This window comes from Equus asinus, chromosome 12 (genome assembly GCF_041296235.1).
Source record: "Equus asinus isolate D_3611 breed Donkey chromosome 12, EquAss-T2T_v2, whole genome shotgun sequence".
Taxonomy (NCBI): domain Eukaryota; kingdom Metazoa; phylum Chordata; class Mammalia; order Perissodactyla; family Equidae; genus Equus; species Equus asinus.
This window is the reverse complement of record NC_091801.1, coordinates 50981022-51007551: the sequence shown is the minus strand read 5'-3', so window position 1 is coordinate 51007551 and position 26530 is coordinate 50981022. Positions and strand designations below refer to the sequence as shown.

The 26530-nt window shown below is 44.3% G+C and overlaps 1 protein-coding gene across 5 annotated transcripts in view; it reads right to left on the bottom strand.

The window, feature by feature from the left end:
* The window catches only part of BAALC (BAALC binder of MAP3K1 and KLF4), a 115311-nt gene that overhangs the window by 39479 nt on the left and 49302 nt on the right, over positions 1–26530 (bottom strand). For 3 of the 5 annotated variants that reach the window (XM_014867697.3, XM_044743856.2, XM_070481436.1), the window contains exon 2: positions 8251–8417. In XM_014867697.3, the coding sequence (XP_014723183.2) occupies positions 8251–8417 (167 nt within the window). Of the gene's footprint in view, positions 1–8250; positions 8418–10648; positions 10776–20754; positions 20886–26530 lie in introns of those variants that run through there. The other 2 variants (XR_011493295.1, XM_070481437.1) reach the window with 2 other exon arrangements.

Sequence of the window (26530 nt, the reverse complement as noted above, 5' to 3'; positions counted from 1 at the left end):
GAACAACAATACATTTTCTTGGAAGTGTTTTATAAAAGAGAAACTTTCAAGTCTGAGACATCAGCGGAAGGGTGCCCACCCCTTTTATAGGAGCAGGATACTCAGGAGGTCAGTTTTTGCGGCAATCTAGTTACAACGTGGAAACCTCAGATTTCAAGCCCAAATGAGAGGCAGAAAGAAGATGGGGAAGAGAACTACAATGCCAGATATTTTCTCTAGAAGTTCCAAGAAATAAGTTGCTTTGCCCTCCTATGAGAAGAGAGCTATATAGATACAGAGAACAATTGTACCATTTTGTTCCTCGAGGCCTATGGCATTTTGCATAACATAGATATTTTCCACTCTGATGTGGTTTGCAGTCAGCCAAACCTTTTTATTTAACATTCCACCCTCTTTAATTAATGACAGGAAAAGAAAACATGTCCCTATTGCAATTACTGGCTTAAAAAAAAAAAAACCCTTGCAGTTCCCAACTCAATGATGAGAGAAGCCTGTTTGGCACCTTTTGCTTGTAAGGCTGCCTGGTAATTCAGTCCTTCCTTCATTTCTAAAATTCTTCTGTGAGTTTTATCACCAGTGACTCTTGCTAATGGGCCACCTCTTGTTTCTCACCCAGTTTTACAGCTTTTCTATTCTTCCCTTGCCTCATTTTAATTTCTGTAGGTTTAGTACTCTGTGAATTATAGATTTTAGTCCTCTTGATACTGCCTCTTTAATTAAAAGTAATTTATTGGCTGCCGTTTCTCAAGGGTGACCAGATTGACTGTGATAACTTCCTGGCAGCCTCAAACCCAGATGGACTCGTTTCTCTTGGGGTTTAGAAGTCAACGATCCAGCTCATTCCTTGTGGAAGTAGGGGCAGCCTGGCCGCTCCATGGAGGCCTGGACCCAAAAGTGTAGCTAAATCTGCTCAGCCTTTTCTCACTTTCCCCCAAAAGGAAATACAGTCATTCAACACTGCATAATGATATTTCCGTCAACAACAGACCACATATACGATGGTGGTCCCATAAAATTAGTACCATATAGCCTAGATGAGTAGTAGGCTACACAATCTAGGTTAGCGTAAGTACTCTGTGATGTTCGCATGACAACGAAATCACCTAGCGACGCATTTCTCAGAACACATCCCTGTCATTAAGCAACGCGTGGCTGTGGAGATGTTCTCAGCCTTACGTTGACTCTGCAAATATATCTACACCTAACAAGGGATTGTACAAACCTTTTCACAGTTTCTTATGGACAACAAAGAAAAGCAAAGCTTACTGAGATGATGATTTATCAGAACAAATTTTTCTGTATAACTAGAATCTTTTAATTATAAAAACAATAGATAATTATGGTAAAAGAAATCCAGAGAGTCAAGAAGGGCATAGTGAACAGTAACCCTTGTTCCCACACTCCGACCATGCTTATTCTTGCCCCAGAGGTGATCATGGCTGATGATTTCTTACCGAATGTTCCAGGGATTTTCTACACATATACAAGCATACAGCCCCATCTTATTCAGTCTCCTGAAACTCTTTACTTCCTTCCTGGCCTTTAAATGTGGTTTGGATAATATATTTATTTGTTTTCTTCCTTGCTTATTTTCTATATCCTCATCGGATTATAAACTTCAAGAAGGTAGGGACCCAGTCTGTTGTGTTCGCCACAGCACCCCCAGAATCTTAGTGCCTATCACATAATAGACACCCAATGAATAATTTGACAAAGAACACATACGTGAAGATAAACCTTCAGAAAGAGAGAGAAAAAAATCCCTAAGAACAGAACCTGTGTACACCGCCCTGCCTAAATGTCACAGAACTTTCCTACAGGATTTCAATCATGCTTATAATTGATTGTTCTTGCACCATCCCCGAGAGACAACTGGGAACGTTACTGTGTTCACTTTCCCTATGAGGCAGCTGAAGTCACTCAAGCTAGCGCAATTTGCCCAAGGCCAATGTCAGTCTAGGTGGTGAGTAGAACTAAAGATGGTGGCCCCAGGTCCCACAGCCAGCCTCCCACAACTCTGCCAGAGCTCGCTCTAAATTCTCATCATTTTGCTTCAGGCAATGGGAAGGAAGAACATGGGGTCTAGAGGAGACAGACCTGGGTTTGAATTCCAACACAGCCAAATCACTACTCTGCATGCCACACTGGCCAAATATCTAACCTTTCTGAGCCTGTTTTCCCAGGTGGGGAATGATGCTGCTCACCACTTAGAGTTATGAAGGTTACAGACGATGCCATATAAAGTGTGTCTGGATCACAGTAGACACTATGAAAACATTAGTTCCTTCCTCTCCTCCTTCCCAAAAGATTAAGCCTTGTCAGCTGCAACTCAAGACATTTTTCTTCTTTCCAGTCAAGTTCCATTAAAGGGAGACAGACAGTAACAAATGTCTAGCTGTTCTCAAACTTAATGAATTTATCTGCTGCTGCTTCATGAATTTTATGGCATTAATGCGAGGTCAGTTAGGAAACATTTGATTCCAGCAACTCCACCAAAGGCCAGGAGGATACCCTCCATAGGCAGGAGTGAGACCACGCCTCAGGCAAAACTCACAAGAACTCCCCAAGTCTGGAGCAAATCCTGTACAGACCACAGCCCCATGCTCGGTACTCACTTGACTACGTATCAGGTGTATCTATCGTATCAGGTATCAAGTGCCAAAGGAGTTGCTACTTTTCAACTTGAACCTCAGATAAATCAAACACTAGGAATGCAGTAGAACCTGCTTTAGAAAAGCAACTGGGCTCCCACAGAACAGTCATCAATCACATGATGGTGGTGCTGCAGGGTGGCGGGTGGGAGTGGAGCCATGGGAAACCTTTCTAATCTCAATGAAGTACTAGGCTGGTCTCACTCACTCAACATGTGGTTAGAGAGTACATACCATGTGCATAACCCTGAAGTAGGCTCAGCGGGCAAGGGAAGACTACAAAGAAGAATGAGGAGGTTGCTGCCCTGTGTGGCTTCTAATTGAACTGGTTTTTCTGCAGACCCTTAGATGAATAGTGAGTCTTGCAATTCTTCACCTAAATAAGGTAGCAGCCAATATATAGATGCATTTTGGAATCACTACATACACACACACACAAACATCCACGTACACCGCCCGCCCATCCCCTACTGTGACATCCACATACTGCCAGGCTTGAACTAGTGAGTGCATCCAAGTGCCTTCTAAGAGGTCTCCTTCTCTTTGGTTTTCCCCAAGGATTTCTTTCATTCTCTCCCTCCTTTTAATATCATGTTCTTGTTTTTCTAGGAGAAAGTCATATTTACTTTCCAAACTCTTCTCATATATCTCATCTTACTGCCATCCAGGAGGAATTCTGGGCTGGTCCTATCCTCCTTTCTGGATCAGGCCTCCTTCTCTGGCTACAGTCATTTCTGTGAGGCTTCACTCATCTTTCCTGGACTGGACCAAGCCTTGCCAGCAATCGGACACCGGAAGAACAGGGAAGGGAGAGCAGAAGGAAGAAGCACCTTAGCTGAGAATCAGTCCAAGCATTGGCTACTTCCTTTAGCCTTGTCTGGTCACTTTGCCGAGAATAATAAAGCAACCTGAAAAGATGCAGCTCCTGAAGAGATGAAGGCTCTTTGGGAGAGAGACCAGCCACATACTGCTCAGAGCTATAGTCACAAAGACATTTCCACCTTAGCTAAATACTTGAGGTGGTAGTTCTAGGGGAGAAAAACAAGAGTCCTACACCAGGGGAAACAATCAGGTTGGAGAGTAAGTGTTTGGAGGCAGCCCAGAGTTCCTGAACAATTAATTAGGAGGAGAGAACAAGCAACTACAGATCCTCCTCTTGTGTTATTTGTTGAGCTCGGAGAAGAAGCTGGGGAAGCAGATGGAGTCAATGATTTATCAGATGCTGCGGAGTCAAAAAGGTCCCAAGTGACTAGAGGAAATCAAGGTGCAATAGAGAAAGAGCTCTCCACTGAGTGAGTCAGTTCCAATTTGTGAAAGATCATTTTTGTCACATTCTCTTTGCCAGTTAGCACCCATTAACACAAGGGATAAGACAGGGGCCAGGAGGAAGTGAAAGAAGGAAAATAGGTTTGTTTGACGGGACATGAAGCAGAGAAGGGCTCAGAATATGAGGTGCTGCTGTTCACCATCACAGCAACATTAGTTGCCCCTCACCACCTTCAAAAAGTGATTTGACCTGTGCGGAGGCATCTGTGTTAAATAGAGTAGTTTCTATCCCCAACCAGTGGCCTTTTAGTTCCTCCATAGCACCATGCAGAATCTGTAAATGCTATGTTCATTTATTCCATAGTATCGGACTCTCCACCCTCACCGCCATTGAAATTGGCAGCTGCTTCAGAGCAAAGGGCACGTGTGCCTTTTCCACTCCTGGATCTTTGGCATTAGAACAGTGCCTGGCACCTAGATGGTGCTGAGTGAATGAACATTAAATGAATGAATCCAAAGAGTGCTTATAGGCACTTGTGAGGAAATTTTCCAGGCCCAGCAGGATTGCCTTTAACACACAAACTTGTTTTGTAAATCTGAATGGAAATACTGCAGTAGGCATGCGCGTGAGGATACGCGCTTCATGAACAGGTTCTGCTGGAGAAGGAAAGCTTTAAAAAAGTGTCAAAGAACCATCAGCCAGATGGAACGCTGTGAAATGCTGTAGGTCGTCTCGAGGAAGCAGAGGACTGGCAGAGGCAGGTGGATACTGGCTGAGCCACACTGAAAATGCAGGAAGCTTTAGCCCAGAGTATGAGAGACAAGCTAGGAAGGGACAGTATGTCAAGGTCCTGGAGGGAATAGGAAGAAAGCTATTTTCATTAGGCAGATTCCAGGCAGCTGAGAACTGTGCTGCTGACAGAAGCTTGAATTAGACGTAAACTTCGCTTGTAAACTGACACCTTAGATAGAAAACCTTTGCTAAGGCCTTTAAGGGATTCAAGGGATCCCTGACATCTGTTGGCTGGTGAGGTCTCAGGATGCAAAGACCACTGATGCAGTTCAGCAATTGTCTGAACACTTAAAGCGGAAGTTATCTGCTCCCTGATCTTATTTTGGAAATAGTTACAAAGCAGCCATTGTTCATTGAATTGTGCAAACAAAAGCTGCAGTGGCCGGCTTATCGCTATGCCCATCTGCCCCGTGGGGCTGCGTTGGTCAGGTGCATTTTGTGTGGTCCTCACTCTCCTGTGACAATTTCCACTGCAGCTGGAGCCCCGGGGGCTGGCTCTACCTGCTCCCATTTTAACTTCCACACAGGATCTGGCGTGTGCGTGTCCAGGGGGAGTGCTTTTCTTAGCACTGAGTCTCCATTCTCATCTCTAAACTGGAGACAACAATATCAACATTTTAGAGGAGTTGTGAGGATTAAGCGAGACAATATAATGAAGTGGTTAGCATGCTATGCTCTGCCTAGAAGGTTGCCATCACAGGCCTAAGAAAGAAGGGCTAAGTACAACTTACTGTCTTTAAATTCTCATGTTTCATAACTGGAACTCATCTGCTGCTGGTTAGCTGGTAAAGTGACATAAGCACTTTCGAAAACTGTTTGTCAGTATCTATTAAAGGTGAATATATCCCTATCCTGTGAGCCAGCAATTTTACTCCTGGGCATATACCCAAAAGAAGTGAATGTCCACCAAGGGGCATGCACGAGAATGTTAACAGCTATATTGTTCACGATAGCCCCAAACTGGAAATAACCCAAATGTCCTTTAAGTAGAATGGTTAAATTACAGTGTATTCAAATAATGGAATATACATAACAAAATAAATGAGGAAATTTTTGCAATTCACAACAACATGGATGATTTTCACCAGCATAACATTAAACAAAAGAAGCCAGACACAAAAGAGCATGTACTGTATGATTCCATTTATAAAAGTCTCAAAAATAGAAACTGGTCTATAATGCTAGAAGAGTATCAGAATGAGTGACTATACTGTCAGAAGAGTGGTTATGTTGTGGGGTTGGATGGTGACTGGCACATCCCAGTTGCCTTGGTGAGGGGCACAAGGGGGATTTGTGGAGTAGTGACAATGTTCTATGTCTTCATATGGAAGATAGTTCATGGGTGTGCCACCTTATAAAAATTCTTTGAATGTATGACTGACTTGTACATTTTCTGTATGTATGTTATATGTGGTAGATTGCATTATTGTCCCTAATCCTTTGCTCTCTCTCCCCTGGGCACAGAGTCTACTTCCCTCCCCTATTCATGTAGGGCTTGTTCAACTTGCTTCAGCCAATGGGAGGTTGGTCAGTATGACATGAACAGAGACATGAAATGTGTTTAAGTAGTTTGGTTTTGCACTCTTGGGTTTCTGCCATAGTCATGAGAAGAATATACCTCATAAATGTTGAAGAATATACCTCAGAAATACGTGCTGCTCTTTTGGCTTGATTCCCAAATAATAAACATGGAACACACTGATTGTAAGGGGGGAAAAAGATTGTCATCTGAAGCCACTGAATGTTGACGTGCTTTGTTATGCAGCATTATTGTGGCAATAGCTGACTAATACATTATTCTTCAATAAAAAAGTACTTTAAGATCTGTATGCTCCACCTTTCTAGTCATCACCTGAAGCAAATTGAAGTTACTGACACCCATCTGCAGCACTTACACAGCCTATTCATGTCATACAACCATATGAACCTCAGTTTCCTTGTCTATAAAATGGGGATGATGCTCACTTCACAATGCTCTTGGGAGGACTTAATGAACCAGGAGACCTAAAAGAACTCTGTAAATTGCAGGACGCAATTTTAAAGTGATGGATGATGGGGGCAGGAAGTGAGGATGGAAAGAAAGTATGTGGATCATGCCACACACCAGGCAATGCTGCTTCCTCCCTACCATGGTGTATCAGGCTCAAAAGGTGACAGCACAAGTGTGGGGAGGAGGCTAGGAGACAAATGGCAGGGCCTGCACTAGTGCAGTCACTAGGCTTCTGAGCAGTTCTGTGGGGCCCAGACTGTCTTGGAAGATGGCAATGATGAGACCTCTAGAAGGCCAGCTATGCACAGGAAAAGTAGGGAATACAGGATCCTAGGAAGGCCCCCACTACCCTCAAATCTACCCTCCACCCATTACCTTCTATGGGCTGAAGGGCCACCATCAGTGTTTCATTTAATTGGGTTATGGTGCTGTGTGCCTAACCAACCCCTGTTAATCCTTACTGTCTTTCTTACAGCACTTCTCAGTTTACAAAGAACAGGCCCACCTGTTCTCTCATTTTTGTATTATTTCTCTTGTGTGGATAAGGAACCTGAGACTCTGAGAGATTCAGTGACTCCTGAAAAGCCATTTAGTTAGTGACCGTTAGAGCTGAATTTGCAACAGGTTTTCCAACCAAAGCTTAGAGAAGTAACTCACTGAAGTGAGCAAGAATTCCATCATTAGATAACGAGGTGTACCCTTAGAAAGCAGGTAGCATTGGCCTGAGGAGACAGGACCAGTAACTTTTGACAGGGTAGAGGGGGAAATATGGGTCTGGAGCTTTGGGTAAATAGTGGACTTTGAAGGGGTATGAGGCATGGGAAAGATGAGGAAGTGGGAGGGAGGAAGAGACTGCAGACCCCTGAGCTGGCCCACTAAGGGCATTCGTTCCCATAGGAAGAGCCAGAGTCAGCAAGAGGAGCACTCCCAATAACAGCTCTGGGAGAAAGAAAAGGATGGGAAAAGATGCCAGCTACGTCCAGCAATGCCATAGCCCTGCCTCCTCTCCAAGAGCAACAGTCTGGGGGTGATGCTGCCACCACATTCTGCAAGCAGAGCACCTCTTGGGGACCCTCCTACTGCCTGTCTGGTTGGAAGGTCTGAGGTAAAATGCCAGGCTTGTCTCCCACCCCAGTGGTTTTCTCTCTTCTTCCTTGCCCACTCCCCATCCTGCCAACCCTGGAGACTGGCCAACTGCCTGGCCTAAGACTGGTTCCTATAACCAGCAGAGTCCTATCAAGATGGTGAGAGCTGTGACAGAAGAGGTGACCCTTGAACAAAGCTGTATTTAAGCAAGAGTGCAAATATCAAGAACCCATTTTCACTGATTCAGAAAAAATACAGTAACCTTCAAGATAGGGGTTGGGGTAGTGGTGGGGTCTTGCCATTTTTGTTTGCAACAATTTTTACATGAGTAGGGAGGAGAATTTCCATTGGCAAGGCAAGCCGTCACTGCTCCTTCCCTGGGTACAGGCTCGGCTTGGCCCTGCCCTGAAGCAAGCTTCTCCCCCTTTCTCCAGTCCCAGGTCAGTTCTGTGGCTGCCACTTACTTCTGTGGTCCGAAGGCCATTCTGTTTCTGGGTCAGAGGGCCTGAGCTGAGGCTCTGGGGATTCGGGCACTGGGTCCCACAGCTCATCTTCTTCTCTGGGTTGGGTGCTCCACCTGGCGCTGTAGATCGAGGCACACCATTGGAGGACAGTCCATCTTCCAGCACACCTAGGGGAGGGAAGCAGAGGATGGCACTAGAGTCTTGCACATGGCAGTTGCTGCAAACAATCCCTAAGTGTGTGGAAAAAAAGATAGCCAAAAAGAAGAAATAAGATTCACCAGAAGTCCCACCATGCAGAGGTTTTCTATAAGAACATGTGTTTTTGGTTTTTTTTTACCAAAATGAGACTTTAAAATAATTTTGTTACCTGAAATTTTTACTTAATGATACACCAATGATATTTTTCCATGTCATTACACATTCTGCCATATTATTTCTTACACAGTCTGCCGTTGTTTGGATGTGTCACCATTTATTTAACTAATCCCCTCTAATTGGATATTTGCCTTCACTGTTTCATAATAAATGTTACAGTGATGAAACTCCTTATGGGTAAAGCTTTATTCTTAATTACTTTCTTAGGATAAATTCCTACAAGTGGGATTACTGGTTTGAAGGTTATACAGAGTTTTTTGCATAATTCCGTCTCAAGGTATTAGAGTGAGCATGTATGCCTCCCATAACAAATGCTAAGAAATGATAGAATGAAGTTTAAATAAATAGCCTCACTGAAAAGCAAGAGGAGGGCTGCAGCGAAGAAATCATGGATGAAGAGCATCTGACTGGAAAGAGAAGAGGCAGCCCAGGAAGCACGAGGAGGAGATCCAGGTGGAGTACAAGACGTGGGCAGAAGCTCTGTGATAGCCACAGGGAGGCCAAGAGCAGCCAGGCAGGGTGGCCATTCTCCACCAGCTGAGGCCAGTGAGCAGTGATGGTGGGAGCAGTGTGTGAGGGTGGGACACTAGGATATAACAAGAAATACATGTTTGGTCTTCATCTCTAGCTCCTGGCACAGGGCTCCTAAAACCCTTGTAATTTCTTGAGTGATTGGGGTGATAAGAGCATCTTTTGTATAATATTTGGTCTTGGCTCTCAGTTCATAACACAGAGTTCCTAAATCCCTTGGAATTTTGTGAGTGATAGGAGAGACAGGAGCACCATTTGTTCTATGAGGCAACTCTTGGTGGGCCCCTAGGTAGCTTCAGGATGGGGGCTGGTCGCTAAAAAGACCTAACTTTGATTAGAAGCTTGGAACTTTCATCCTCACCTTCCAACCTCTGGGGAGGAAGAGGGGCTGGAGGTTGAGTTTGTAACTAATTATGCCTACATGATGAAAACTCCATAAAAACCCCTAAATGACATGTTTAGGGAGCTTCCAGGTTGGTGAAAGCATCCGTGTGCTGGGAGTTCTGTCCCTAGCTTCATGAGGACAGAAGCTCCTGCACTTGGGGCTCTTCTGGACCTCGCCTGATGTACCTCTTCATCTGGCTGTTCATTTGTATCTTTTTATAATCTATTTTACAATAAACTGGTAAATTTAAGTAAAGTGTTCCTGAGTTCTGTGAGTCAGATAGCAAATTACTGAACCTGAGGAGGGGACAAAGGAACTGTGACTTAAAGCCAGTTGGTCAGAAGTACAAGTGGCAACCTGGGCCCTACAACTGGCATCTGAAGTGGGAGGCAGTCTTGTGGAACTGAGCCCTTAAACTGTGGGGTCTGGGCTAACTAAACGTAGTCAGTGCCAGAATTGAATTGAATGGCAGTACGCACGGTTGGTCTCTGGAGAGTTGAATAATTGGTTGATTTAGGGAGAAAAACCCCCACATATTTGGTATCAGAAGTGTTTTGAGTAGAAATAGCACAGGGAAGGACCTGACTCAGAGAGAAGGGCAATGCTCTCAGAGGCTGGTGACACCTGAGAGAAAACGAAAATTCCTACTAAGAAAGCAGGGATGGCCACCACCTTGTCCCATTCTGAGACACTTCAAGAAGTATACCTGACCCCAATCCTCCCCATGCCCATGGCCTGTCCCCTGTCAGGGTTAGCGGACATGGAATACAGCTCCCTCCCTGCCCCTCACTCCCCTGCAACCCAGTTGCTGACCCAGGAGGAGGGTGGCAAGGCAGGAAGGAGAGGCTGGGGGCAGCAGAAGCCAAGAGCAAGCAGCGGAGAACACATCCCGGGGGGGTGGATAGGTAACAGGAAATGGAACCAAGCATGAGTCCGAGCTCCAAGCCCTGGCACATGCTCCATCGTCCCATAGAATTTCACTTACAAAACACAAATTCAAAGATAAAATTATCAAAAATTTCAAGATGGCACCTGCAGAGTATTAAATCCTAAGCACAGGGCCCCTTCTGAGCCCAGCAGGCTCTGAGTGGCTGCACTGTCACATACCCATGAAGCTGGTCCTGCCAACACTTAGAGATCAGGCAGAGCTGCTGTGGCCGAGGTACAAATGTCTAGTCCTTCCCTCTCAGCAGCCCCTCCGTTCCCTGGGCATCTCTGTTAAACCTCAGGACTCCTAGAAACACAGTTTCAAAAGTCACTCATTTGGTCTAGTGTTTTCAGTTTTCATTTGTGGCTAAACAAAAGTTAGAACTCTGGTTTCTTAATCCCCAATCCAGGGATGTCACCATCTGGTAAATGGGAATAACAATTCCTTCTTCATGGGGCTGATATAAAGATTAAACAAGACAATATATATAAAGGTTTACAGTGTTTGGCACATACCTTGTACTTATCATTATTTGTGGCCCAACACCAGCTGCCTTGTTTCCTTGTGCTGCCCCTCTCCATTAGCCACTTTAGTTACATTCTTGGTTTACTAGTCACACAATCAGCACCTGTTAACTGCTAAATGACTGGCCCACCAAGCCTGACAAACAAGCAGAGAAGCTCTGATGACAAGCAGAGAAACAGGGCTGGGCCTGGGGACTCACACTGCCAAACAGTGAGCAGGGGTCATCTGCCCAGGGTGGCTGAGGTCACTGCAGAGGGTCAGGAATATGGGGTCATTTACTGTTACTTCTGCCTGTAATAAACCAGGTGATTTCGTTGCATGGATTTAATTTGACTTGTATCTTCTAGTTCCTAAAATCATAGACTCAATGTTAGAAAACTTGTAAACTACAAAAAAGCACAAAAGAAAAATAATTTTTACCTCATCACCCAGAGATGTCCCCTGTTAACAAGGAGATGCATAACCTTCCAGCAGATGCTATTGGTGCCCGCGCAGGTCCACTGACCTGACCCCTGCACCCGTCCCCCAGTTGCCGTGGATGTTGCTAGCTAATGGCTCACACCTGCCCCCTTTCCTAAGGCTTGCCCTTGGCTGAAGGAAGCCCTCTCACCAGGAGAGCCTGGCCAGTTATACCAGGGGCAGCCCATGGCCAATGACTGACTAAAAGTCTATGCGTGTGTGTGTGCGCCTGTAGGGGGTGTATGTAGAAGGGACCCCTTGCCTTTGAATGGGACAATTTCTGTCCTTTTGCTCCAAAGCAAACCATGGCATCAGGCTGAGGCTAGACTAATTCAGAAACCACATCTTTGCCCAGCTCCCTCCCCTGGCCCATCCTGCTTTCCTCGCTCCCTCCCTCGCACAGTTCTCCTCCCAGGAGTGTCTCCAAGAGTCACTTGCATAAAATCACCATGTCAGGTTCTGCATCTAGAGAACAGAATCTAAGACAGCAGATGCACCCTGCATCCTGGATATATTCCTTCTGGCGCTCCACACGCACTCTCCCCTCCTCTCCACTCAGCTCTGTGTCCCAGGACACTGGCCTGAATGCACCATGTCAACAGGCTCCCTGGCCCACTGGCTTCTAGCTGAGTTTGTCAATGGGTGTCACTAGCTATTGAGAGGAGGGGTCTGCAGTAGCAGACTGAGGTCGAGTCTTTATTCCCCGGGCTCCCGCCATGCAGTGTTGCCATGGGTGCACTGTGTCCGCTATACACTCCCCCACCAGAAGAGGGTACAGAACCCAGAAAAGCCCAAGAGGCTGTGCAATCAGGAGGTTCCTGACAGCTTCAGGGGGAGCTTGGAGGAGCGGTGGGAACAGAGGACAGATGGTAAGTTGTTGAGGAGGGAGTTACAGATGCTGTATCAGTCAGGGTTCTTAGCTGCAAGCAGCAGAAATGGACTCCGGTGAATTAAAGTAGAAAAGTGATTCATTTAAATGATCTGGGAAGCTCACAGACTTTCTGGGAGGGCTAGAAGTGATCTTTCAAGGAACAATGTCCCAATCCTTCCACAGAGCTTGTCCCACTATTGCCTGGACCCTGGAAACTGGCCTCAGCAGCACTGCCACACTTATATTACAAGATTATTGTTGTTTTCCTGAAACCCAAGTTGAATTGGGTATCCTGAACTTTATCTGGCAACCCTACTGGGCATCAGGTCCCCAGACTGGAGGACATGGTTGTGAAAGCTGCATAGTACTAAACCTTGAGCTCCATCTGCAGGTCCACTCCAAGCCACCCCTCTCGAGCCTGGGAGATGAGAGTTACCCTTATTTTACAGGAGAAGAAACAAGTTTAACCCAGGTGCTGTATGTTTTTAAAGCTTGTGGTCTTAGTATTTACATTTCCTTCAAGAAAAAACTCCCAAGTAAGCAGTTATCAAATTTTTGTGAGCATGAGACCCACCTGAGGTGTCAGTTAAAATGCATATCCTTATACCCAACCCCCGGAACTTCTGAGTCAGCAGAGGCCTAGGAATATGCATTTAACAAGTTCCCTCCCCACCACTCCACCCTCAGTGATTTTGAGGCAGGGAATTCTAAAGACTGCACTTCAGGGCTGCTGGCATAAAGATGGACACTCATGCTAGTTTTGAGGGTTGTATGCAAAATGCCCATCTAGATTTCTTTCCAGAGTGAATTCTGTAGTAGCGAACTGAGAGACATCTGTGCGCCCCTAGGGTATGTCTTTTTTTGACATTCATCACAAAATTTTCATTCTATCCAGAAGACAAGCCAAATCACTGACTTTGCCAAAAGATGAAAAACAGCTGTGTTCAAACCTTGCTGATAAATTGCAACCGATGACTTCTTGCCAAAGTTTCTTGCTATTTTAGAAATGGAACTGGGAGGGGGTAAGAGTATGGAAATGAAAAATGATAACTGGAAGCCATGTGGAGAGCAGGCCAAAGGGCACTTCCTCCTTAACCTAAGCACCTAGCTTTCCTTGGTGAAGGCGATCTTAGAGTCTGTCCAAAGTCATTGAAACTCCCTGCAAGTCATTTCCCTCAATGACAGAAAATCAAAGTATGACATTAGCAGTCTATTTGAGAAGAATCCCCTAATGTCACATTAGATGAATCTCTGGCTCATCAAACACTGCCTGGGCTCAGGCCCTGAACACGATAGCTGACCATAACTTTGTCTGGCCTGAGGTATAAATTAAATAAACTGCAACTACCCAGCCACTTACCAAGAATTTGTCTTCTCATTTCTCATTTTTCAAAATGAACCAGAATGGGAAGATGTCTGTCATTTCTTCAATCTAATGAGTAATTTTTGAGCACACAATATGTGTAAGAAGCTGACATATGGGGCCGGCCCGGTGGTGCAGCAAAGTTCACAAGTTCCACTTCAGCGGCCCGGGGTTCACCGGTTCGGATCCTGGGTGTGGACATGGTACCACTTGGCATGCCATGCTGTGGTAGGCGTCCCACATATAAAGTAGAGGAAGATGGGCACGGATGTGAGCTCAGGGCCAGTCTTCCTCAGCAAAAAGAGGAGGATTGTCAGCAGATGTTAACTTAGGACTGATCTTCCTCAAAAAAAAAAAAAGAAGCTGATATGTGACTTTTTGTATGGCTAATATAAGAAAATTCTTTAAAAATGGTGAGCAACTCTTATATATACGGTCAATTGATTTTGGGCAAGGGTGCCAAGACAATTCAATGGGGAAAGAATAGGTTTTTCAATAAGCATGCTGGGACAGCCAGCTATCTACATGCAAAAGAATGAAACTGGACCCCTACCTCACACTGTATACAAAAATTAACTCAAAATAGATCAAAGATCTAAACATAAGAGCTGAAACTATAAAGCATTTAAAAGAAAACATCTGTGTAAATCTTCACGACCTTGGATTAGGCAATGGTTTCTTAAAAATGACCCCAAAAGCACAAGCAACAATAATAAAAAATAGATAAATTGGACATCATCAAAATTTAAAACTTTTGTGCTTCAAAGGACACCATGAAGAAAGTGAAAGGACAATTCACAGAATGGGAGAAAAGTTTTGCACATTATATAGCTGATAAGGGACTCTTACTCTCAAACAACTCTGACAACTCAATAATAAAAAGACAACCCAGTTAAAACATGGGCAAAGGATCGGAATAGACATTTCTCAAAAAAAAAATATGCAAATGGCCAATAAACACTTGAAAAGATGTTCAACATCATTAGCTAGCAGGGAAATAAAAATCAAAACCACAATGAGATACTGCTTCAAGCCCACTGGGATGGCTGTAACAAAAAAGACCGATAATAACACGTGTTGTCAAAGATGTGGAGAATTTGGGACCCTCATACACTGCTGGTAGGAGTGTAAAATGGTGCAGCCACTTTAGAAATCAGTCTGGCAGTTCCTTCAAAGGTTGGACACAGAGTTACCATATGACCCAGCAATTCCACTCCTAGGTAGATACCCAAGAGAAATGAAAACCAATGTCTACACAAAGACTTGCACATGAATGTTCATAACAGAATTATTTATAATAGCCAAAAAGTAGAAGCACCCCAAATCTCCATCAACTGATGGATGGATAAATAAAATATGGTTTATATATACAATGGAATATTATTTGGCAATAAACAAAATGAAGTACTGATACATGCTACAACATTGATAAACCTTGAAAACTTGCTAAGTGCAAGAAGCCAGTTACAGAAGGTCACATATTGTATGATTCCATTTATATGAAATGTCCACAAATAGGCAAATCTATAGACAGAAAAGTAGATTAGTGGTTGCCTGGAGTTGGGGTTGTTGAGGGGAGATGAGGAATGACTGTTAATAGATATGGGGTTTCTTTTTAAGGTGATGGAAATGTTCTAAAATTGTGGGGATGGTTGCACAACTAACAAAACCATTTAGTTCTACCCTTTAAATAGGTCAATTGTACGGTATGTGAATTATAGTTCAATAAAGCTGTAATTTAAAAAATGGTGAGCAACACATTTTGGAAGGTTATACTGACTAAAGGAAATGAAACACATTCAGACTTGAACAGCAACGGTCGGGGCAGGAGATTCACTAATGAGCAGTCTAGAAGGACAGAGCAGTACTAGCTGACAGTCCTCAAAGGCCACGAGGAGGGCATTGGAAGGCTACTGTTCCCTGAGTGAAGAGCCAGCCTGTCACATCTGCCCTTGGCCATCAGGGTTGCTGGTGGAAACAGGTTCCCCATCGTACCCAGCAGCGTGCAAGAAAGACGCCTGCTGAGAGCAGCAGCTGGAACTGAAAGGACCGCAAGAGGAAGCATGGAGAGTACTGTCTGTCCTTGGTGCAATCAGGCCTGAATTCTCCTCTCCCCAAAGAGACACCCAGGAGACAACAAACAAGCTAACAAACTGGCAGGCAGCCAAAAGAAAAAAATCAAAATCTCACTTTTTTTCTCCCTACTGATACTCTTAGAATCTGTTCGTGTTCTCTGAGGACTCACTGACGCTTCCCTCTCTCCCTCTGATCCCCTCAGGGGCACCTCCCTTTCTTGAAGCTTCCACCTCTGCGCCAAGATCACCACAGAGCATTCTCCAGGGTGGGTACCCGCCATATCTCTTTGTTAATTACTGTGGGGCTGTCCCAACCGTGTAATAAAAGTTCAGCTCTCTCTCTCATCAAACGTACTTCCTATCTTCCTGTTTCAAAGGGATGCAATATTGCTATGACCATAACAACACCTTGTACTTTTCCAGAGCCCGCCTCCCAAACTGCTCAAAACAGTTCTCATGCTCTTCCCTTTCCTCTTTGTCTCTCCTTGAACAACTCTTATAAACTTTTAAAATGTCTCCCTGCGTATTAGTTTGCTAGAGATGCCACACAAAGTACAGAGACTGGGTGGTTTAAACAAGAGAAATTTATTTTTTCATATTCTGGAGGTTAGAAGTCTGAGATTAATGTGTCAATAAAGTTGATTTTTCCTCAAACTTCTTTCAATGCATAGACACAGAAACATAGATTTTCAAGAAATGAGATCATACCATACTACTATTCCATTTTCCCCCTTATCTATCAACATTTCTACACAGCTTCATTCTTCCTTCATCTGCTTCTTCCTCATCGTTCTTTTATCATTTGTCTTTCAATTAGCCAATCATTTGAAAAATATTTATTCAGTACCTACTATGTGCCAGGCACTAGGGTTACATCTGAGGCTTATGGTCCAGTAGAGTCGCAGGCTCTCAGCTAAATCCCCCCTCTACCCTCCTTCTTTTTCTTCCTGCTCCTCCCAGTCTCTACCTGGTCCCCCAGTTCCACACCAGAGAGGAAACTGGGAGATGGAAGGCAAAGATTGAATTCTCATTGGAGGAGGAAGATAAGAATTTGAACTGCCATTGACACAATTCTCTGTGAGAGATGGAGGGTGAGGCAAGGCAGAGAATATTAAGAAGACAATCTTATCCATCCATGTATCTAACTCCCTCTTCCTCTTCCGTGTGACCCAGTCTGGATCCCACCTTCTTACTCAGGCTAAAACAGCCTCTCCAAGGAATTCTTTGCCTGAGCAGTCCCAGGCACCCTGACAAGCAGTGCTCTTATCATCAACATCCTACCAGGGTAACAAATCGATGCCTGTGAAGAGACTCCCCAGAGTCGGCTGGGAGGAGGAGGCCCCTCCAGCGGCTAGTGCAATCCTGCCCATCATAGCCCCATTTCTGCTCAGATGGGGAGGCTTACCTTGATCTTTTATTTTTATCCCACCTCTTTACGTGTCGAGACAAGGTATCCTGCTTGTGGCCTGGCTTCTTTCCACAAAGTCAGCAGATCTAATCCGCCAGGGATTTAAAAACACCCTGGGGGTGACACCCTTACACTGCTCCGAAGGTGCCTGGCCCCACGCTAGGCTCACACCTGCCCTTTAGACTCTTCTGCTTGGTCAGTGAAAGTTTCCCTTAGGGACAGAGTCTTCCAATGCAGTTTTCCTCCTTGTTTTCTTTTATTCCTTGGTTCAATCACTTTTGGGGTGGTTAGCCTTTTAAGGAAGTGGCAGCTGCTTTCCTGGTTGTTTTTTCACTCCTTGACATTTTCTGAGCTTAGTACAACCAGCCTCTTCAGCAGGCTCTTTCCATGCCGGCTGTAGCTGGCACTAGATTGTTCTCTTAGGTGGACATTAGAAATTAGGTGATACATCTTTATCACATATAACGAGTATATTTGGGTCAATCAGAATTAGGAGAATTAGGTCAATGGAATTGTTTTAATTCTTGAAATTTAAAAATCACCCAAAGCAATCAGCCAATCCTCTAGTATCTATGAGTGCCTACCCTGTGCCTAGCACTGGGCTGCTATTAGGGGGTATCAAACACTTACTTCCCTGAATCCTTTATGCCTCTGTAATTTAACTGGGAACTTAGCTTATTTAAGAATTACTGAAAAAATAGAGCCATGAAAAATTTAAATAACAAGATATCGTTTCTTACCCACCAAAATGGCAAACGTTAGGAAGTAAGATGATATTAAATGTTGAAAGGGAGTGGGTTAATGGGTTCTCTCATATATTGCTGGTGGGAGTCCAAAGAGAACTATTTTGGAGGACAATTGGCAGAATCTATTCAAGTTTAGAATGTGAGCAGCATGATGACTCAGCAATGCCAGCCCTCAGCATCTACTGCAGAAATCCTCTCACCTTTGCACAAAGAGGCCTGTTGAGGACGTTCTTTCCACCACTGTGATAGTGAGAATGCATCAACATTGCCATTCATCTTTTGGGTAACGACTAAATAAACTGTATTTTACCTATACTATGGAATTCTATACAACAATTTAAAGGTATAAAGATTTTTATAGATAGAAGTCCAATATATAATGATGAGTGGAGCAAGTGGAGAATAAATATGTACAAATGACAGCTTTTATATGGAAAAAAAACTACACTACATACTATGTTATTATTGTATTTTTTTGCATAGGAATACATACACACGTATGTATGTAATATATATCTTTATGTAGGTATATGTGTGTGTGTGTATACATGTGCATGTGTGTCGTGTTTGTACACACAACAAACTGATAACAATGTCTCTGGGGAAAAGGCAGGGGACCAAGATGAGAGTGTGGTTAACGGGGCCTTATCTGTAACATTTCCACTTTTTAATACATTATTTGTGAAATAAAAATGATTTTTTAAAAATAGAGCTATGTCATATTTTGCCTCTTCTCATTAGTAACGGCTTTGGACCCACACGGTATTTTGCTGAGTATTTTTTAGTCATTTGATTACATTTAATCATCAAATATGCTATCAAAAATAGTGACCAAACATAATGACACACAAGAACAAGAACAAGAATGACACACAAAAATACATTGCTATTAGCCTATTCCACAAAGAAAGTTCAACATTTTAAAATGAAGAGATGGGATGTCTGGCTCTCTGTAGCACAGTCAGTAATGTTCACTGAGGCACCCTGACATTAAAAGTGGATGGAACAAATTATAGTTGTTTGTAAGAACCTGGGGGTAACCTATGTGACTGAAATCAGGCATGGGTAGTCCTCAGAGAGGAGGATTCTTGAGCAGTGTTTAAAAGGAAAGACTGGGTGTTGTTAGCATGAAGGTTAACAGAAGAAATGAAATGAAACTCACATTTGTGGGGCTCCTGCTGAGTGCCAACCTCTAGCTCAGAGCTAGGACACAAAGATTGAAAGACTCCTGAAATGACTGGTAGTTAAGAGCACGGGGTTGGAATTTGATCCCCAACTCTACTTCTTTGTCCCACCAACCATGAAAGTAGGTGTTATGAGCCTCCTTTTTTTCTTCCAGAAGAGGAAACTGAGGTTCAAGTAGGTTAAGCAATCTCCCTGAGGTCCCACAGCTGGTGCCAGAGCCAGGCTTCCACCCACGTCTGCCAGACTCTAAAACCTTTGCTTTCACAGGCATTTGTGTTTACTCACATCATTAAAAAAAAAAAATCTACAATGAATCACGTTCTCCCTTTTCAGGGCTAGATAATAAGGAGATGTATGGAGTCATCAAGTAAATGAAAAACTTTTCGTTTGTTGTTTTAAAGATAATCCTCCAGGGTAGAGCAGATCTTCAAAATACTTTAGAATCCAAGTAACTTGCCAGCAGAATCAAGTAGGTCATACTGAAGTACAGACAGTGAGAAGCTGAGGGTATTTAATTAAACTACCTTGGTGCGTTTTCTACTCCTCAGCTCTCTGAAATGGTCTTCCTGCCAGGTGCTCAGCCCTCTGGGTCACCCATTCATCATCCATCCTCTAATACTTGCAAGCCACAGCCAGGCTCATTTTCTGTATTCAACAGCTCCCGTTTCAGGAGGGCAGCCAGTTGGTCTTGAGCAATCTCTACTCCAGGCAGGATCATGGCTACTTGCTCTGGGGTAGAAGATAATTCCAGAGAAGCTCTCAAAACCAGGGTGTTACAGACACTTGGTGATCCAGTCAAGGGGACAGAGAGAGGCTTCCAAACTAAGAAGAGAAAGGATTGCAGCCTGTGGATTCCATTCTCCACTGGGCAGCCAGAACAATCATTTAGAACTATGAATCTCGATCTTGGCTCACCCCTTCATCAACTTCTCAATGTCTTTAGGATAAATTCCCCAATCCCTACATGCCCTGCAATGTTCTTTGTGAGCTCTCCTGCCTCTTCTGGCTTCACGGGTTCACACTCTCCCCACTGTTCTCTATGGTCCAGCCTTCCTGGATATTCAAGGCATCTCACTGCCTTTTACAACGCTGTCCCTTCTACTCAGAATGCTGTCCCCCTGGCCTGGCTAATTCTCTGACTCACCTTAAACATGACTTCCTCAGGGGGACCTACCCAGAGTCCTCCCTCACACTAGGTTGTGTTCCCCATTCCCTTCCCACGACAACTTGTGCTTCCTCTTTGGAGCATTCATTGCTGTTGGAACTTTTTGTTCCACGCACACCTGCCGCCCCACCAGCCTAGTTGCTCCATGAAGACAAAGACCATGTCCATCTCGCTCATTACCATGGCTGGCATATATTAGGCATTCAAGAAATGTTTGTTGAAAGAGTCTTGAACAATCAAGCAGGTTGCCAGAGCTAATGTCATTACTGCAAGAAGAAGCTGCCATGTAGACCTCTATGTGTTAAGTGTTTTCTCACTTGATGTACCAAATGGCTAAAATTCCAAAGGAAGTAAGTGCAAACATGAAGCACGCTTGCCCTTCCCATTACTGTGGAGTATCAGGGAGTGAAGGAGGAGCTCACATAGACAGTAAAATTGCCCTGATAGAGACCTAAGCCTCTCGGCCTCCAGCCACTCACCCCACACACCTCTCCAGGTTGCTGTGGCTCCCAGGGGCTCCCAATCAAGGCTGGTGTCCATCCAGGATTCAGGGCTGAGTGCAAACGCGAAGACAGTACTGTTGGTCTTCCCACATTTCATTTGCCCTTTGGGGTTCGTGCTACAGGAAGGAGGGACAGCTTCTTATCATGAACGTCCCAGCAAAACATCTGGCAAAAGCAGCTCTCCAGCAACCTCAGCTCAGGAAGGTGACTCTGAACCCAGCTCTAGGAAGGGCTGGCGACAGGGCTGGGCAATGCTGCCTGGGGGCTGTTGATGGTACCAGGGAGAGGCAGCCACACTGGGCTTTCCTTTCCTCTCTCTACAGATGGCTGCATTGCCACGGGCAAGGGGAGCTTTGATGATGGGGCTCTGGAAAGGCGCTGAGGGGCCTGACCCCGGGGCCTTCGATTCCAGGATGGAAGGTCTACGAGGCCAACTTTGTATAGAAGAGGAAGAGTCCCCAGCCTCTAAAATGCTCCCTCCTTTCCACTGATGCTTGAAATTCCTTACCGAGGGATAACATCTTTTACACTATGATTAGCACTAAGGTCTAAAATTTGGTCAGTTCCAGGAGAGAGAACATGATAACTTAAATTCACCTCTCTCCACTTCTCCCCATCTTTTAAAGGCTGAGAGAATTCTTGTGTGTGAGAATGACCTCACAGCTTGCCCCTGGGTTGAAGAATCCAAGTAATTAACCAGTGGGCAGGAAGTCAAAGAAAAGAGAGACATTAAGTTGATTTATTTAATAGGATTTACGTGGAGAAGAGACAGGAAGCACAAGAGTGGTGTCGGGGGAGAAAGAGGAAGGAAAGAGATTTAGGGGAGAGAGGAGCCACTGCCCAGCTTGTGAGGAAGTCTGGGAGTCAGAGAATTTCAAAGGTTTTGTTGTGCATCAAAAGGAAACTCCTTCCAAAACCTGGCTATTTGGAACAACACAGATGAACCTGGAGGGCATTGTGCTGAGTCAAATAAGCCAAACAGAGAACGACAAATACTGCACGGTATCACTTATATGTGGAATCTAAAAAAGTCAAACTCATAGAAATAGAGAGGAGAACAGTGGTTGCCAGGGCCTGGGGGTGGAGGAAACAGGGAGAGGCTGGTAAAACGGTACAAACTGTCAATTAGAAGAGGAATAAGGTCTGAGGATCTAATGTAAAACACAGTGACTAGAGTTGATAACACTGTACTTGAATTGAACGCTGTACTTGTATAATTGAAAGTTGCTAAGAGAGTAGAACTTAAGTGTTCTCACATTCACACAAAAAAGGAAGGTAAATACGTGAGGTGATGAATGTGTTAATTTGATGGGGTGGGGAGGAATCCTTTCCCGATGCATATATATATCAAATCCCACTGTACACTTTAAATATCTCACAATTTTGTCAATCATACCTCAATAAAGCTGAGAAAAAAAGTAAACTCTTTCCTTTGTGATATTTTTCTTGTGAGACAGAGCAAGATTTGAATTTCTCTTTTTCCTTCATTCCGAATCTCTGAATCTGACTCCATTTTGAGACTGAACCTCTTGGGGCCCTCAGTGTCCGTACGCTGAATGACTTAAATTCATGCTCATTCAACAAGCATTACTGGTGGCCACCTCATGAGTGCCCTGGAGGGGTATGCTACGGTGGGGTGGGCACTGCCTTTGGAGCCAGGCAGGCCTGGGTTCAAATCCCAGCTCTGCCCCTTACAAGATGTGTGACCTTTCAGAAGTGACTAAATAACAACATTTGCCATTTCTTTCTTTTTGCCTATCAAATGTCAAATTCTCTGCTATGACCACTCCCATTTTCAGACTAGAACACAGTGCCTCAGAGAGGCCAAATAACTTGCTCAAAGACAAACAACCAGCCAGTGGTAGAGCTGGGACTCAAAACCCAGATCTGTGCAACTCCAAAGACATCTTATTCCCATCCACCGTCTTTGTCATTGCCCTACTTCTTAGCATCACTAAGCCTCAATTTCCTTAATAAAATGAGAATTATGGGGGCCGGCCCGGTGGTGCAGTGGTTAAGTGTGCACGTTCCACTTCGGCGGCCCAAGGTTCACAGGTTTGGATCCCGGGTGCAGACATAGCACTGCTTGGCAAGCCATGCTGTGGCAGGCGTCCACATATAAAATAAAGGAAGATGGGCACGGATGTTAGCTCAGGGCCAGTCTTCCTCAGCAAAAAGAGGATTGGTGGCAGCAGTTAGCTCAGGGCTAATCTTCCTCAAAAAAAAAAAAAAAGAGAATTATGATGTCTACATCAAAGATTGGTGATCAAAGGAATATAGAGTAGGTGAGCCTGGCTCTGAGCCTGGCACAAAGTCAGGGCTAATTTCACAACCTCCCTCCCCCAGGTACGAGGTGCAAATAGCTGATTTCAGATCTTTTCTTGAGAGCAAGGTGAGGGTGCTAGGTGAGTGAAAGAAAATGCAGAAGAGACACAGGGACAAGAAAGTATCTTCAAAGATCAACTTTGCCAAGTCCACAACTTGGACCTAGATCTAGTCAGGGCATAGCAACCCCCAAAGGGTCTAAGACCCGGAGACCAAGGGGCCCCAGGAGGCCAATCAAGAGGTCAGAAGGTTGAACTGAAGTGGGAGCCCCAGATTTACGGAGCAGATTGCTGTTACATCAGGGGCTGTAAACTGCATGTTATCAGAGGGCAGATATGTGACACATGAGACAGAGATAAAAGATACACAGAGTATTCAAAAGCCCTCTCTGTGCTTCACCTTCTTTAGAAGGACAGATAATCTGGGGCTTGGCCAGCTACTGGGCCTTTGTTGTGAAGAGAAATGGACAGAGCCAGAGAAAAACAGACCATGCGGGAGCAGTTCATGCAGTCATGAATATTTGTTGCACCTCTCCAATGGGTCAGGCTCTGATCTAGGGCTGGGGATGCAGCAGTGAAGAAGAGAAATTCAGTTTGTGATATCTGAGTTGTGGGGAAGGGAGATGTCTAAAAGGTATTGCTGGTGGCAAAGTACAAATCAGGCCAAAGAGAGGCAGAGACCAAATCATGGGTGACCATAGGTACCTTGTTAAGAAGTCTGGGTGGTGTCCTGTGGGCAATGGCAGCCTTGGAACAGTGTGGAGGATCCATTTGAAGGGCTCAAGCCCGGTGGCAGGGAGTCCAATGAGGAGAGCCTGGCCTTTAGGGCTCTGCCTCCTTCTAGAGTTTCCCTTAGCCACCTGAATGCATTTTTGAGATGGTTATCTTCACAGCCAGACTCACCAAATTGGAAACCACTCTCAGAAGGCTGCAATTGGAAATTACACCACTTCAGAAAGATGGCTTTTGCCAAAATACACACCTGACAAGTGTAGATGAGTATTTAGAAAGCAAAGGGAAAATAGGAAAAACAATAGTAAATTAATTAGGATAATCATCCATAACCACAATCTAGATGAAAAGGTTTTCAGTGAGAATTTCAAAAAATACACAGCCAGACTGAACAGGATTAAGCTTGACAACCTACTCACCATGTAGCTCACTGTTAATGTTTAAGTAGTTGGTGATATCCAAAATCTCTGCTGTAGCAGCTACATAAGGTAGAAGTGCTGTGGGTTTTCTATCAGAAGCAGAAATAAAATCTCCACTTGGGCTGATTTGATTTTGTATTTCTGTAATGCAGTAATTGGCTCTTAAATCCCCAGTTCCTGTCTTTGCAGCTTTCCCTGGATAGCTTTAAAAGCAGGTTTAAGCTTACTTTTTTCTTCTGAGAAGCCAAGTTCAAGTTCCCCCCTTTCAACAAGTTCCTGCAAGGTTCTGGGAGTAGGTGCAGTTGGCTTTGCTTTATATCATATTACCGTTCCTGATATTTACAGAAGGAAGTGGCTTTTCCAATGGAGGGATTTGGACAACATCATCCATAAAGTCAATAACCTGCTGGTGTGTCCTGATTCCACCCCAAATGCACAGATTCCATCTTGAAACAGAAGTTCTGCTGGGTTTGGCATGATAGAACCAGGGGATGTGAAGCCTGAGAAAAATCAAAATCCTTTCTAGGGATTTTCCTCTTGGTCAGTTTTTCTTCAGTGTAAAACAATAGCAAAACTGATTTTTCTTCCAGTTTCCCATTCTAAATATCTGGATCAGTCCTCAGGGATATATAAGAAGGTAGGTAGCCCTGCAGAAAACTTCATGAACCCACAGTCAAGCAGGGACTTAGACAGATGCAGTACTGGAACTGGCTTACTCAGTCCCAACAGTACCGACCCATGGCTTTGTAGTTTCTATCCAGAAAAATCAGCACATGCTGACTCATACATCACTGAGAAGATGGCCACTCTAAAAATCTTGTTCTCCATTCTTTGTTCTAGCATATTCCTCTCTCAGAGACCACATCCATCTCCACTAATTTAGCTCACATCTGATACCCAACTCTCTGCTCCTATCAGTTCATCTCAAGCAGTATTTGCTGAACGCAACACATGCCAGACATTTCACCAGACTCTGATGACTCACAGAGGTATAAGTTACAGTCCTCATCCTGCACGTACTCACATCTAGTGAGAGTCAGAAATAGAAATCAATGCAGTCCTTACAAAGCAAGTCATCCTGTGGTTCAGTCTCAGAATAACATTAGGTTGAAAGAAACAACGTTCAACACTCATAAGTTATTAGAAAGTAATCTAAATCCTTTACTTGCTTTTCTTAGAAAAAAACAAAGGGAGTTTCATTCATAATCCACTGTAACACTTTATACCATCCTTATATAAATATTGAATTAGTAATCTGGAAAACAAGATTATGGGCATAATGAAAGTATAAGGAAAAGTTCAAAGACATGGAGGTGGATGGATTAAAAAGGATGAGACTGGAGGAAGGAAAATTGGTTAGGACTATTACACTATCTGGATGCAAGAGGCGATGAGGACCTTAACTCAAACAATCGGATGGGGGTGGGTCAAACAGGATGGATCAAGAGACAGTTAGGGGAGAAGAGAGGGAGAGATTCAGGAGTGATGTCGACAGTTCTCAGAACCAGCTGCAGTCTAACCTTCCCACATGAAGGTCTCTCAAGATACTTTGGACTCAATATGTCTAAATGGAACTTATCATGTTACTTTCAATCCATTTCCGCTTTCTGACTCTCCCATTTATGTCAGTCATGTCACCAATTTTCTAGCCTCTGGCCTTAAAAACTTGTGAGTTATCATTTCCCTTCCCTTCTCCTTCTTTCCCTGTAATCAAGTCTGACACTAAGCCCTGTCATGTGAGGACATCTTCCCAAATAGCTCTTTGCTCTCCACTTATGCTCCCATTGGAGAGGTCCAGTTCACCTCACCTCGAGGTTATTGTAATAGCCTACAGCTGGCCTCCTTGATTCCAGTCTCATCCATATCATGACAGGAAGATGAATCTTCCCAAAGCACGGCTTTCTTCCTCACACCATATTGCCCCATTGCATCAGATCCAAATGCCTGTGCCCAGCTCTCCAGTGCTCCATCATATGCACTCAGTGCAATTATCTTGGCTTGGTTCTAATTACCTACCTTACCCTCCAGGCAGGCTGGCATCCTTATGTTCCCCATAAGTGCCAGGCTCATGCCCACCTCGGTGATACTGCTCAAGATGATCTCCTATGTGCAATGCTCTTCCTCCCTCCTTCACCTTTCCAACCTGGTGAGGGGCGACACTGATCAGTCCTTGCTCAACAGGTCTGCATTGTAGTCAACATCACACAGTTTAGCACTCAATGAGTTCTTGCTTATTCCAAGTGCCCAGTCTTCTCTCCCCAGCTAGGATGTTCACTCCCTTGGGAA